This window comes from Beta vulgaris, chromosome 8 (genome assembly GCF_026745355.1).
Source record: "Beta vulgaris subsp. vulgaris cultivar EL10 chromosome 8, EL10.2, whole genome shotgun sequence".
Taxonomy (NCBI): Eukaryota; Viridiplantae; Streptophyta; class Magnoliopsida; order Caryophyllales; family Amaranthaceae; genus Beta; species Beta vulgaris.
Genome location: NC_079209.1, coordinates 20,197,911 through 20,211,930, shown reverse-complemented (window position 1 = coordinate 20,211,930; position 14,020 = coordinate 20,197,911). Strand labels below are relative to the sequence as shown.

Sequence of the window (14,020 nt, the reverse complement as noted above, 5' to 3'; positions counted from 1 at the left end):
TGATGATGTTGGGCTAAGAACAGAATTTGGATCCGAGGAATAAGGAATGAGCGACGGTTGTGTTTGGGCTAGGGTAGGGGTGTCATCTTGCACAATAGATAAATCAAGAGGAAAAATGAGCAGCAGGAGAATGAGAAGTAGTGGATGGAGAGACATAGGGAAATGAGGACTCAAAAAATTGAACATCTCACGACACAAAGATTTCACTGCTGACCAAATTATATAATTTCCACCCTTTCGTCCCTGTAGGGTACCCAAGAAACAAAATTTACGACCCCGAGGAAAAAATTTAATTATCTCCTTTAGCCTTTTGATTATGAGCAAAACACAAGCTCCAAAAAACGCGGAGCAGATCAAATTCAGGAGCAATCCCAAAAACCTTTTCATAAGGTGTTTTATTGTTCAAAACCCAAGACGGAGTACAATTAATCAAATGAACAACCGTAAGAACACAGTCTCCCCAAAACTCAACAGGCAAATTAACCTGAAATACCAAGGCTCTACTCATATTCAATAGATGCTGATGTTTTCTCTCAACTCTCCCATATTGTTCAAGGGTGCCAGTATAAGAAGTCTGAAACAAGATGCCACTTTATTGAAAGACATCCAGCATACAATTAGATTCAGTCCAATTATAACTTCTGACATTTATAAGAGTGGTGTCAGATTGGCGTTCAACCATGACAGAGAAAGAATGAAAGGATTTATGAAAGCAAATTATCACAACGATGAAAGCAAATTTCACATTCTTCTCACTAGTGGCACTTTGCACCAAGTTACAACGTAATTCAACATTTTCTTTTTTCAATTACAAAATTTCTAATTCCAAGCTATGCTTCTTTGTTTGCAATTTCATGATTTTTTTTGTCCTTGAATGTCTAAACAACCTCCAATTCAGCTATGTTCATATCCTTCTCAAAAATCTAAAATTGAAGATCTTCATGGGGAGTGCTATCATCAATAATTTTGAACATTTCACATTTGGTATCCTATAAAACAACAAAATTGAATCAGGTTCCCAATTGAAAAATTAGGGAGAAATTAAGAACCCACGAATTGAAAAAAAAAACAATACACAATTCGGGACAAATTGCACTTAATAGCCATAAAGGACAACAATAGAATCTGGAACCAACATTAGCCCCATTCATCATTGTTTGCACCACCGCATTGTTCCCACACTTGCATTTAACCTGTGGGTAACAAACCTTACTTGAATTGGAGGAACATCCTGAGCCAAAAGCTCGCTTTCTTCCTGACATAATTTCGAGGAAAAAAATTGGAGGAAAGAGAAAAAAAAGATGGAGAACAAAAATGGAGAAAGAGGAAGAAAAAAGAATAAAGAGGAGAGAGAAGATGTTCAGTTAAAAGAGGGAGAAATAGTCAAAAAATGAAAAGAAAAATTAATGCCAACGGTCATTGACACGTCAGCAAGTTTACCGGATACAACCTGCATTTCTAGGTTAAGTAGTCATAAACCCTTATTAAAGTTAATCCTAATGTAAGGTGCACTTGATCAGGAATGATCAAAAGTTAGACTTGAAATTGGAAGGCCATGCAAAGATTGACATAATTAAAATAATTCTTCCTATATAAAATTAGTAAAATAATTTGATAAAACTTAAGTAACGGTTAACGGTTAACCGGAAAACTGTACCGAAAAACTGGTTAACCATTTATGCGGAAACTGGTTTGAATAGTTATGGTTCACAAATATGACAAATCGATACTTTCGGTTACCGTCCCAATATATCTTTATTATATAAGGGAACAGGAGGAGGATACCAAAAGTAATAATTCCTTTTATACCCTTTAGTAATAAAATACAAATTCACCCTCTTTTATCATTATATCCTCAATTAACAAAATATTTACATCATCATTGATTTATTGGCTTTCAAAAATAGAAGAAAAATATACAGTGAACTTTATGAATAATTTTTCGTATACATTATTACGCAATTGACCTTTTGTTTGTTTTCCCACGCATTGCATGCATATAGGACTAGTTTACATTAATCCAACAGTGCCCCTGAATATCATTCAATACTGCAAGATTGGGGTGAGGAGAGAAACATTTTGTGGAATTGTGGGAAACTTTTTGTGCTTCGGCAATAGAATGAATTTCATAAAAATATTCTCCATAACGAAGAGAAATTCGAAAACTTAGGTCAGAATAAATTCTCAACAAATTCTCCAATCAATCAACGAAACTACACAATCATTTCACAAAAAAGAATTCACAAGGATTTCTGATTGAAATTATCTAGAATTTCAAGGCACGATTAGCAAAACTTCAATTAAAAAAAATCAGATACACGAAATCTCGAAAACCATCAATCAATGAATAACCTCAAAAAATGAACCATTCAAAACATTATTCCTCTCAACATTAGGGGTGTTTGGTTGGAGGGTTTCAAGAAAGGGAAAGGGAATTGAGTTCCTTGTTTATCTTTGTGACTGTTTGATTAGTGTGTTTTTTCAAACCCTTTACCCCTTTTTCTTATTAGGATTACCCCCCTTCCCCTTAGATTGATTCCCCACCACCTCTCAAGGTTTGGGATTATCCCATATCCCTCTACCATATTATTATTATTATTATTATTATTATTATTATTATTATTATTTATTATTATTATTATTATTTATTATTGTTTATTATTATTATTATTATATTTATTATTATTATTATTATTTAATAATTATTATTATTATTATCATTGTTATTAATTATCTATTATTATTAATATTACTATTTATCATTTATTATTATATTATTATTATTATTTAATAATAATAATTATTATAATTATTATCATCATCATTATTTTTATTTATTATTTTCATTAATCTTTCTATTTATCATTTATTATTTATTATTATTTATTATATTATATATTATTATTATAATTATTTATTATTATTGTACTCCTTGCATTTCCTAAAGATCTTCCTTGGTACTGTTTCTACAGATACCAAGGAGGATTCATTTGTGTGGGGTGTGGGGTGGGTAAAGTAGGAGAGAGAAATGTGTTAAGATAAATAAACAAATAAAAATGAGTTAAAGTAGAAGAGAGAAAGGGAGTAAATTGAATTAATAATGTAATAGTGGACCATATGATAGGGACATGAGAGGGTAAAACGGGACAAAAATTCCAAATAAGGAATAAAGTAAAAGAGAGAAGATATTTTGGAAACGCACTTAAACGGAAAGAGGAAAGATCTTTAGGAAACGAAAGGAGTATTATTATTATTATTATTATTATTATTATTATTATTATTATTATTATTATTATTATTTTAATTATTACTATAATTATTTTATTATTTTAATAATTATTATAATTATTTTATTATCTTTATTAATATTTATTATTATTATTATTTATTTATTTTTATTAATATTTATTATAATGCTTTATTATTATTATCTATTATTATTATTATTATTATTATTATTATTACTATTATTAAATAATAATAATAATTTTTCATTCTTTTTGATGTTCCTAACCAAATAACATTCTTAATCAATGGGAAACCCTTTCCATTCCTCTTGTAACCCTTTCTCATACCCTTTATCTTTCCTCTCAATGAACCAAACAAACACCCCCTTAGTCAATTAAGCAATAGACTCTACAACTTCACACTTTAATCAATAAAAATAATTCAACAATTCTCTAGATTTTAAGGAGATTGTTCACTGCAACCAATAACAACGGTGGAAGATGAATAGTAAGAAGACAAAGAAGAACAAAAAGGAAGAGATTGCGAAACTTGAGCGTGGAATTGAGGCCAATAGACAAATCAGGAACAATTTTGAGTAATTATATCCAAATTTTTGAGCCAGAAGAATTTCAATCAATATGAACGAAACTAGGGCAACATTTGTACATCATATTTCAAAGAATTCAGATAATTCTAGGTCACCAAATTAGGGAACGAAATTAGGGAAGGAAGTTGATGAATATAAAAAAGTAGGGCAAATTGTGAAGAAATTTCTAGAATTTACGAGAAACCATTCGCAAATTGAGGATGTAGAGTACGAATTGATTGAAAAATTAACGTGAAAATCAGAAAATTTGTAAAAGAAATTATCACCAGAAAATTTGTAGAAGAAAATATCACCAGAAATTTACGAAAAAATTTCAAGAAAATATCTAAATTGAAAATTTTGCGGGAGAAATTGAATCAGAATTTGAATCTTGCTCTAATACCATGATTAATTTTCTGTTTAGGGTGGGAGAAAATTATGGAGGAAGAGAAACACAACCATTAGGGAAGCTCAATGAGTGAGATAGAGTATTGGAGATGAGAGAGGAGAATAATGTTTGTTATCTCAACTTCTATACGTCGCCCATAAAATACTTAAAATCGCCCAAATTTATGTATGAATGGACTATTACGTCCTTGTGTGTTTTTTACCAATATTTTTTTTACTAACACTTTACTTTATCATTCAAATTTTTACTATATGTCAAAATTCAACTCTCACTTTTCTCTAAACCCTAAAATTACCACCACTCATTGCGATTTTCAATCTTCCACCAAACCCAACCAAACGCCATTAATACGGGAAATGTCGTCGTCTTCGTCTTCTGAGGTAATTTTTTTTTAACGCTTACAAAATAATGAACCTGTGGCCAGAACGATCGCCCCATGGGACCAACGTCTGGCCAGGACGTTAGGTCCATAACGCAAACATGTGGCCAGAACGTTCAACCCATGGACCTCACGTCCTGGCCAGACGTTGGGCCCATGGGGTGATCGTTGTGGCCACACGTTCGAACCATGGGTCCAACGTCTTGGCCAGACGTTGGTTCAATAGGGCGCTCCAATGGCCAAACCTACATGAGGTTATATTCAATTAGTTATTAAATATTAATAGTAAACTTATATTAATATTAATTTGGTTAAAATAATGTTTACATATTCTGATTTTTTTTTAATTAACGATAATTTTTTTTTTCAGGAGCTTGTTAATGATGGGATTAATTATAATCGATATTTCGACAATTGTCCTCAATTCAATACTCGTGATGATGCTGTCGAGTGGTGTACGAAGATTGCTCTTGAATTCGGTTTTTTTTGGTGATAACCAGTCACAAAAAGAGTTATCAATATCGAGATTGTGAACGTGGCAAGAAAAAAGAACTTCGTGATTTCAGTTCAGCAATCAGGAGAAAAACGAAGAGAAAAGCATGTGGTTGTCTATTTCGGCTGTTCCTTGTCCCGATAAAGAACTATTCGTATTGGGTTGTCAAGACTAAGGCGGAACATGGGTTTCATAATCACTCAATGATGTTATACTTTGAGGGTCATTGATAGATTAGCGGTCTCAGTCCCGGTGCGAAGAAGTTAGTTGGATAACTAACTGCAGCCCATGTGAAACCACGACACATCATGAAAGCCATTTAAGGTGCATTTCCATCATTGAAGCCTAACATGAGGCACATTTATAATTGTAGAGATTTGTTAAGAAGGGAGAGATCAGAAGGCGGAAATGCAGCTCAGGAGTTTCTTCATCAGGCTGTTCAAAGCAATTATCTATTTTGGCTTGATTCAGATGAGATGGGTAGGGTGACACATACATTCATTGCACACCCGACGTCCGTGAACTTAGTCCGTACGTATCCGCTATATAATGCGTGTCAGCTGTATCTCCAATGGAACAGGTGGCTCTGCTAATAGAATCTCAGCAACCCCCTGTGCACTAATAGCACCATTATCCCAAAATGGACTCCCAGAGTCTGCAACTGTTCTACCGATCGAGTTAGCAACCAAACCCCCAAGAGCACCAGATGAAGTGGTGTCATGAACCAGGCATCCCTCAACTGGAAGATGCAATATATGCACTACATCATGCATCATGATCGTCATCTTCCTAGACGGTAGGTGAAAAGAACTTGTATCAGGTTGCCACCACTTGACAAATGCTGAAATCAAGGGTGCATCAATGTGTGTGAACATAGTAAAAGGGATATGGTACAGAGACGTCCTACGAAGACGAGCCTGTATCGGTGGAGGCAATGTGCTAACCCATGTCCTCAAACGTGTACAAATCCTCTCTCGAGTCTGACACTTCAGGAGAATTCTATCCTCCCCTCCCCAAATCTCCATAGCTACGTGTCCACCAAAACTAGGGATAACTGACCTAACCATAGGTCCTCCTGCAACTGGACCTGTGACCTTCCAGCTAAGGTCATCAACATCTTTCCTCTTTCCCTTTCGACTCTCAACAGTCGATGAACTCCCCTCTCCCCGAATAAACCGCCCACCCCTACCCTTACGAACATTCCAACGATCATCAACTGTAGGGTCTAGATCTCCCTCAAACTCCCGCATAAGTGCCTCCTGAACATCATCACCGTAAAGAACATCCCCACTCATCCACATCCTGATGCTCCATTGCATCGTACAACCCACCAACACCCTCATCGTGTAACTGAAGCTGACGTCGCGGCTCAGTCGGTTTCATCCGCGTCCTCCTAACGGAAGAGGAAACACCACGTGAATGCGGATGACGCGGTCCTGAATCCTCGTACTGCACAACGTGAAATCCGGGAAGCGGCTTTCCGGCAAATTGTTGAAACCCAAATGGCTATTTCATCAACAATTACTTTAATAAAATATTCCAATAATAATAATAATATTAAATATAAATATAATAATAACAACAATAATAATAACAACAACAATTTAATAACCATAATAATAATAATAATAGTAGTAATAATAATAATAATAATAATAATAATAATAATAATAATAATAATAATAACTTCTGTAAATGACATAAGAACTAACGCCACCATGAATCGACCGTCTGCCGCAGACGATCCACCCATGGGGTGATCGTCTGCCGGAGACGTTGGATCCATGGAAGGTCGTCTGCCCAGGACGTTCCTTCTATGGACCCAACGTCTCCGGCAGACAATCGCCCCATGGGTGGATGGTCTGCGGCAGACGGCCGATCCATGGGTGGATCGTCCTTGGCAAATGTTAGTGTGAATTTTTTTTAAAAAAAATACATGAGAGGACGCCGCCGGTTCAGCCACGTCCATCTCCTCTGTTGCCGCCATCTCCGCCGCCAAAGCCGCCGCCTCCACCTCCTCTTGGTGTCGTCTTGCTTCTACAGCCCTTGAAAGTGCAATCTTTGTTGCAGGTCGGAGGATAATTTTTTTCTTCTTCTTTGGATTTTCCTCTAGTGGAATGTGGCTCATTTTTTTTAGATGGCAATAGTGAATGAAGAAGATGGGAGAGTGAAGGAAGAAGATGGGAAAGTGAAGGAAAAAAAATGGGAAAGTAAATGAGTGAGAGAGGAGATGAGAGAGAAGAGGGTAAAAAATCAGAAAACATGAGTAAGGGTAGTATAGTATATTCATATGAAAACCTCTTTGTTATTTCTCGAGTTTAACAAATATAATTTGTTATGTAAACAATTTATATCAATAAGAGTATGTTCTCCCCAACTTATTTTTAGTTCAATTCAGTTCATTCAGTTTAGTTCGATTTAGTTCAGTTCAGTTCAACTCTGGACAATACTTTAACTTTCACATATCACTATTCATTTCATTTCAGTACAGTTCAATTCAATTCAGTTCAGTTTAGTTCAATTCAATTCAGCTCGGCTCAGTTCCGTTCAGTTTAATTCAGTTCAATATAGTTCAGCTATTTTAACCCGAAGAGAATATGCCCTAATTCTACTGATAGCTAACTACCCTGAATATAAGAAAGCTAATAACAAATCATTAACAAACTCAATATACTTAACTACTACTTAAAATACATTTTTAGTGACTATGTCATCAAACTTGTGAAGTGGGTGTACTATTTAACTTTTATGCCACAAAAACCTTCATTTTAAAAAGAGCAAAAATTCTTTAGTCACAAATTGTTTTTAACCTACATGTGTTTGTAGGTTGTTTCTTTTCTGAAAATTTATTTGATTAGTATGGTTATATCTTCAAATTCTACATTTTAATTATCTATGTTGATCTATGTGTTTTGATGATGACTTGGATAAAAAACAAACTTACTTAATAAACACTTGAGTTCCTATGAGGTTTTACAGATTCTTAAGGGCGTACATGCTACTAGAAGGAACTTGTGGAGTAACAAGTTTTCTAAGTCACAAGCAAATGGAGTTCCAAGTGAAAGAAAGGTCATAGACAATCTAAACAAGGAATTCAATATATGTCAAGGAGTTCTAGAGTAGGAATCACTTGATGGAATAAGAGATGATACAAGCCGAGTTCTGAGCAAGTTCAAAGCTAATTAAAGTCAAGTTTCAAAGATAAGTTACAAGTCAAGAGTAGGAGCATCTTGCAGAGCACAAAAGTCCAGAAAATTAGGAGTTTAATTTTCTAAGATTTTTGTAAGTAGACTAGAGCCTAGAGCCTTACTAGAACACAAGTCAAGTTTCAAGTGGAACTTAGGTGTCTATGAGTCTATTGAGTTTTTGTGTCTAAGTATGAGTTATAATACTAATTAACTGAATAAATGGAGCCTCACAAGATTCTAAAACAGATGTGCCATAATTATAGGGTTTTAATTTGAATTTTAGTTAAATAATAGATTTTTTTTAATCAAAGACAACCTTTTTATATACCATTCTGCAAAAGACAACCTTTTTTTTTGGCAACTTCAAACCTTATTGATTTTTTTTTTGTCAATAACAACCTTGACTAAGATTCAGACGTTAACAAACTATAATCCGACATTGAGCTCGCTTAGTTAGTCATGTGCTTCTCACATGCACCCTATCCTCCCTATAATAATTACTCCCATTTTCCTCCCTTTCCCCCCTTAATCACACCCAAAAAACTCTAGTTAGGATTTTAGTTAAATAAATATATAGGTTTAAAACCTTTATTAGTTTGAGAGTTATAAGTAATAAATATGTAGAGAAATGAGGCATGTGTATGTTATAGTTTAATTAGTGGACTAAAATGTAAGAGTCTTGGCAGAAAGCGTTTGAGGACGTGCAAGTTTTCGTTAGTGGACATCATGGGTCTAAGAGTTGTTTAATTGAGTTCATCATTTAGTATAAATATTGAATCACTTGTTATAATTTATAACGGCTAAGAGTGAAAAAACAAGAGTTTAGAGCCAAATTATTTAGGGGGCGTTTGGTTCACAGAGGGGAAAGGGTAAGGGTTTAAGAAACAGAAACAAGGAGAATGGAAAGGCAAACCCTTAGATTTACTATGTTGTTTGTTTAAGATATCTAAGGAAAACCTTAATATATCACCACCTCTCATCCTCCACCACCACCATCACACTTTTACTTCAAAATAAAATCCATTTGCTGCCACCCCCGCCCCTTCTTTCAGTGCCGCCTCCACCACCACCGTCCTCTCCTTTCAGCGGCGCCTCCCTCACCGCCTTCTTCTTCTTCTTTTGGCGTTGCTTCCCCTTCCCCTTCTCCTTCCTTCGGCGTCGTTGTCCCACCCCTTCCCTTTTTCGCTGTTAATTTTGGTTTAGGGTAGTGGGTGGGTTTTCGAGGATATGGGTTTTCGGGTTTGGTAGCAGAAGTAGTGGGTTTCCGGGAATGGGGGTGGGTTTTTGGGTGCGGTGGTGGTGTTTTCGGGAATGGGGGTGGGTTTTCGGGTGACGTGGTGGGGTTTTCGAGAATGGGGGTGGGTTTTCGGGTGCGGTGGTGGTGTTTCGAGAACGGGGGTGGGTTTTCGGGTTTGGGGTTGGTGTTCGGGTGGTTGGCGTGGGACTGGTGTCGACGGTCGGCGGTGGGCGTGGTTTTGGTGGTGAGGGTGTCGATGAGCGGTGGTGTCGGTGGCTGGGGGTAATGTGTCGGTGGTTGGTGTGGTGGTTTAGTGGTTGGAGTGGTTGTTCTAGTGGTTGGGGTGGTGGTCAATCATTGGTCAAAGTGACCACGGAGTAGAGGAGGGAAATGGTGAGTGAAACCTTGGGGGTGTGTGGGTAATGGAAGTAGAAGAGTTTGGCGGAAAGGGATGGGTAAAGGGAATGATTAAAATGTGCTAACAAACAACAAGTAAGGGAATCAACCTATTTGTTTCCCTTACCCTTTCCTAAAAACTCCAAACCAAACGCCCCCTTAAGTGTTTGTCAGAGTTTCAGTTGTGATCTTGTCCAATTATTCTTAGTTCCAGTGTACTAGAGTTTGTCAAAAGTGTTGTAATTCTTTAAAGTACAAGGGAAATTAACTTGAGTAAGTTCAAACTATGTGACTGTAAAGAGAAGAGAATAGAGAGAGTAGAGCTTGAGCAGTTAGAGGGAATCGTTGATTGGAGAGTAAGAGTTCCTAGTGGAACTTGAGGGTCCGAATAGAGAATAGGTTGTAACAGAGGTGTTGGCCTACTATAAAAGTGGAGTTGTACTTTCTATTTGGTCTAGGAAGTTTTGCTTATAAATATACTCTCGTGTCTTAACTTTAGCTCTTCAAAATTTTGCAAATAGTGCTAAGAGTTGGAAACCAATTCACCTTTCCTCTTGTAGTGTTCCATTTGAGTTAACAATTTATTTATAAATAATCCATAGTATTTTATCTTTAGATAACCGATTGACACCTTAAATGTTTATGACATTAGTGCAAGTAGCGCAACTAGAGCAGGAATAAACTTTTAATCCATGATTATTGCCTTGTACTCTCTCGGTTTGTTTTTGAAAATCTACTCGTTTTCGTTTTTCATTCGTCTTTGAAGATCTACTTATTATGTTCTTCATTTGGCAAAAAATATAAACTAATTTAATCATAATTAACCCACACTTTTTTTTTCTCATGCTCTTTAATACCTTCCTAAAAATATAATAAACCCACACTCTCTATCTTCATAAAAGAAAGTAAAGAAATCGAATATACCCATTTTTTACCTTTTTCTAATTTACTTTAAAGTTTATATTTACGATAACCGGATAGATTTTAAAAAAGGACGGAGTAATTTTCATATAAATTATGCGGAGCCACAATCAATTGATATACTAATTGCAACGTGTATATACAGATTAAAATTGATTGAAACTTGATGGAACTGATTTCTACTAATTTATACTACATCCTTCCCAAAATATAGTTCACATTTTCCTTTTTTCATGGTAATTTATGCAAGTAGAATATAAGACGGATATTAAAGATTTTTTGTTTATTTAAATTAATGTTGTATGGAAAAAGATGATTTTAGGAGAGAGAATGGAAAATAATTGGTGAAAGAGCATTAATTGTAATATTTTGATTGAATAAAAAAAAAAAAATAATTCATGAAGCAAATAAATGATAAGACACGATTTTTCTAGAAAAATTACGGAAAAATGTGGAAATAAATATGGAAATGGGAACTATATTTTGGGACACTCAAAATGGAAATGGGAACTATATTTTGGGACGGAGGGAGTATTACACTTGTTATATGACGATATTGATGTTTGATTAAAACAAATTTCTGAATATAATTAATTTAAGGTTAGAAGAACCAGCTGTGTGAATTTATAAAAAGATTATCTGCTCCAAAGTGGAATCTTGATTTTGTTTACTGATCACGATGCTTTGCAAGTCTCGACAAGAGGAGAAAAACACAAAAGATGCACAAAACTCAAGTTTATTAAGTGTGCAATCGAATATCTACTCAAAGTTACATGATTACATCATAACAATACATAAAATAACATTTATATTAACATTTGCATATTATTTATCTATTGTACATATATAGTAACTTCACGGGCAAAAACCCAGAAGAGAAAACCCACGAAGATACAATATTTTACTTCATAAACATTTCTTTCCCTCAAGGCCTCAAATAAAAACCGAAGCAAAGAAAAGACAAAAGCAACTAATTTTTTTAATTTTTCTTTTTAAAAAAAATTCTCTTCCTCTTTTCTTTTATGCATTTTTTTCTGCTACCGTACCCATTTCTCATCCTACCTAAACACATCAAAATCCAAAAACTCATTTTTGGAAAATTAAAAATCTATCATCTCTCAAGAAAACCTGTCATTCTGAGGATGGAGTTCCTAACTTCACACAAATTCTTCCCTTTAAGAGGACTAAATGACCTTGCCATTTCTTCATTGACTCTTCTTTCAACAATCAAATGAGGAGGCAATCTCATCATCTCAACATCATCATCATTATCATCATCATCATCATCATCGAACGGCTCGAAACTCGACACGTCCATATCATACTCGAAAGAGTTGATCATTGGTATATCCACAGGAACAGAAGAGCTAACCCTCCTCTTCACCATTAATTTTGAGGCGTTTGATTGACTGTAATGCTTCCACGTCCGATCACTGTTTTCGCTTTCGTAGCTTTCGACACTTTCGTCGGACGAGTAGTCGGAGAACATCACCTCTGATTCTTCAAAATCATCAAAATCCATTTTCTTGGTTTTGTTTTGGAGAGGTGTAAGGAAATGACAACTTTGTTCTTGTGAAAGAAAATGTGGGTTTATATATGTAATGTAAAAAGAAAAAGAATGCTGTTTTCAAATTTATGTAGCAATGCAATAAGGAAGGTAAAGAAAATATATTGGTTGAGCTAGAAAGTTGAGAATGGATATGAGTTGAATTAAAAGGCCGGGGCCGGGGGGTATATATAGATGTTGGAAGGGTTTTGAAGGAATAATTAAGGGAATATTAATGAGTACTTGGGACTTTTTCTTTTTCTTTTTTAATTCGCTATATTTTTGTTTTAATATATTTGATTTGATTTCTATAAGATTTTGTATGGATTGAATTTGTCCGAGATGGGTGAGAAATCTTCCAAGTTTCAAGCCATCTATTTCTTAAGCCCCACGGCTTTGTTGGCACTTGGAAGCTCAACAAATGATTAAACAATTATTGGGGTGGTATAATTCCATTTTACATTTTTTTGGAGGAGAATAATGCTTTTTTATTCGTATGGGTTGCAAACTCATCTTAACAGGAAAACCATTGGAAAAGAAGTTAAAAAAGAACAACTATGCAATGGAGTAAAGACTTTTCTGTAAAGTGGAAGCCATATGCAGCACGGATGCACCGCAACAAATAAACTTAATCCAATTATTAAATACTACTATTTTAAATCTTGACGCAATCACATCCGGTATTATTGAATCAACAATCGATAAAATCTTGACCCAACAGTTTTCTTTTTTCTGTCGTATTGGCGTATTGCTCCTGGATCCTGAATCCTATGCGGTTAAGTTATACTCCCTCCCGCCACCGTCTCATATTAGTTTAGTATACATAATTTTAGAAAAAATAATATATTTGGTCCTGAAAACAAAGAAAAAATACAAATCTCTATTATACTTCCTCTGTTTCTTTTTACTTGCAACAGTTTGACTTTCACGCTTGCCAATGCATAATTTCAAACATCAATAAGTTTAATTACCGATAAATAAAAATTATAAAAAATATATATTCGGAAAATATACATGCAGACGAATCTAACAAGATCCCACATGAAATGTTTTTCCTTAACTATAAATCACCATACATAAACTAAGTAGAGTTGATGAATAGTGTAAAAGTCAAACCGTTGCAAGTAAAAAGAAACGGAGGAAGTATAAGGCAACACATGGGGACATCAAAAATAGAAAAAATAAAAAATAAATAAATGATAATTAACTGTTTCATTTGAATGAAAAAAGGATGGGAAAGTAGGACATTTAAACTTGTTAAACCCTATGTATGTTGTGCACATGTGAATTGTCCTAGATTGGAGAAAGAGCAGAGAAAATACCACAATATAATCTAGACGAGCTACTCCTACTATTGCCAATTGGTTTTAGTATGAAACCTCCTTTGGGCTTGTATGTGGACCGAACTCTCCTCCTCCGTACTGGGTTGCCCAAGCCCATTTTCAGTCGTATGTCGATGCAATACTTTGACAATTAATAGCTTTACATTGAGACCAATCCAACAACATATAATGCTTTTATCTTAAAATTAAAATTGCAGGGTAAAATGTAATAGTGAATAGTGTAATTTTCAAAGTATTGTTACGCAGTAAGTATAAAACTAACGAGTTCATTCCAAAACAGAAGAAAAGTAGGTA

The 14,020-nt window shown here is 34.8% G+C and overlaps 1 protein-coding gene across 1 annotated transcript; it reads right to left on the bottom strand.

Moving 5' to 3' along the window:
- Positions 1-11,628: 11,628 nt before the first annotated feature.
- LOC104882923 (hypothetical protein) lies at positions 11,629-13,261 on the bottom strand. Its single transcript, XM_057391341.1, has one exon. The coding sequence runs from the start codon at positions 12,357-12,359 to the stop codon at positions 11,949-11,951; it is 411 nt and encodes a 136-aa protein (XP_057247324.1). The 5' UTR covers positions 12,360-13,261; the 3' UTR covers positions 11,629-11,948.
- Positions 13,262-14,020: the final 759 nt, after the last annotated feature.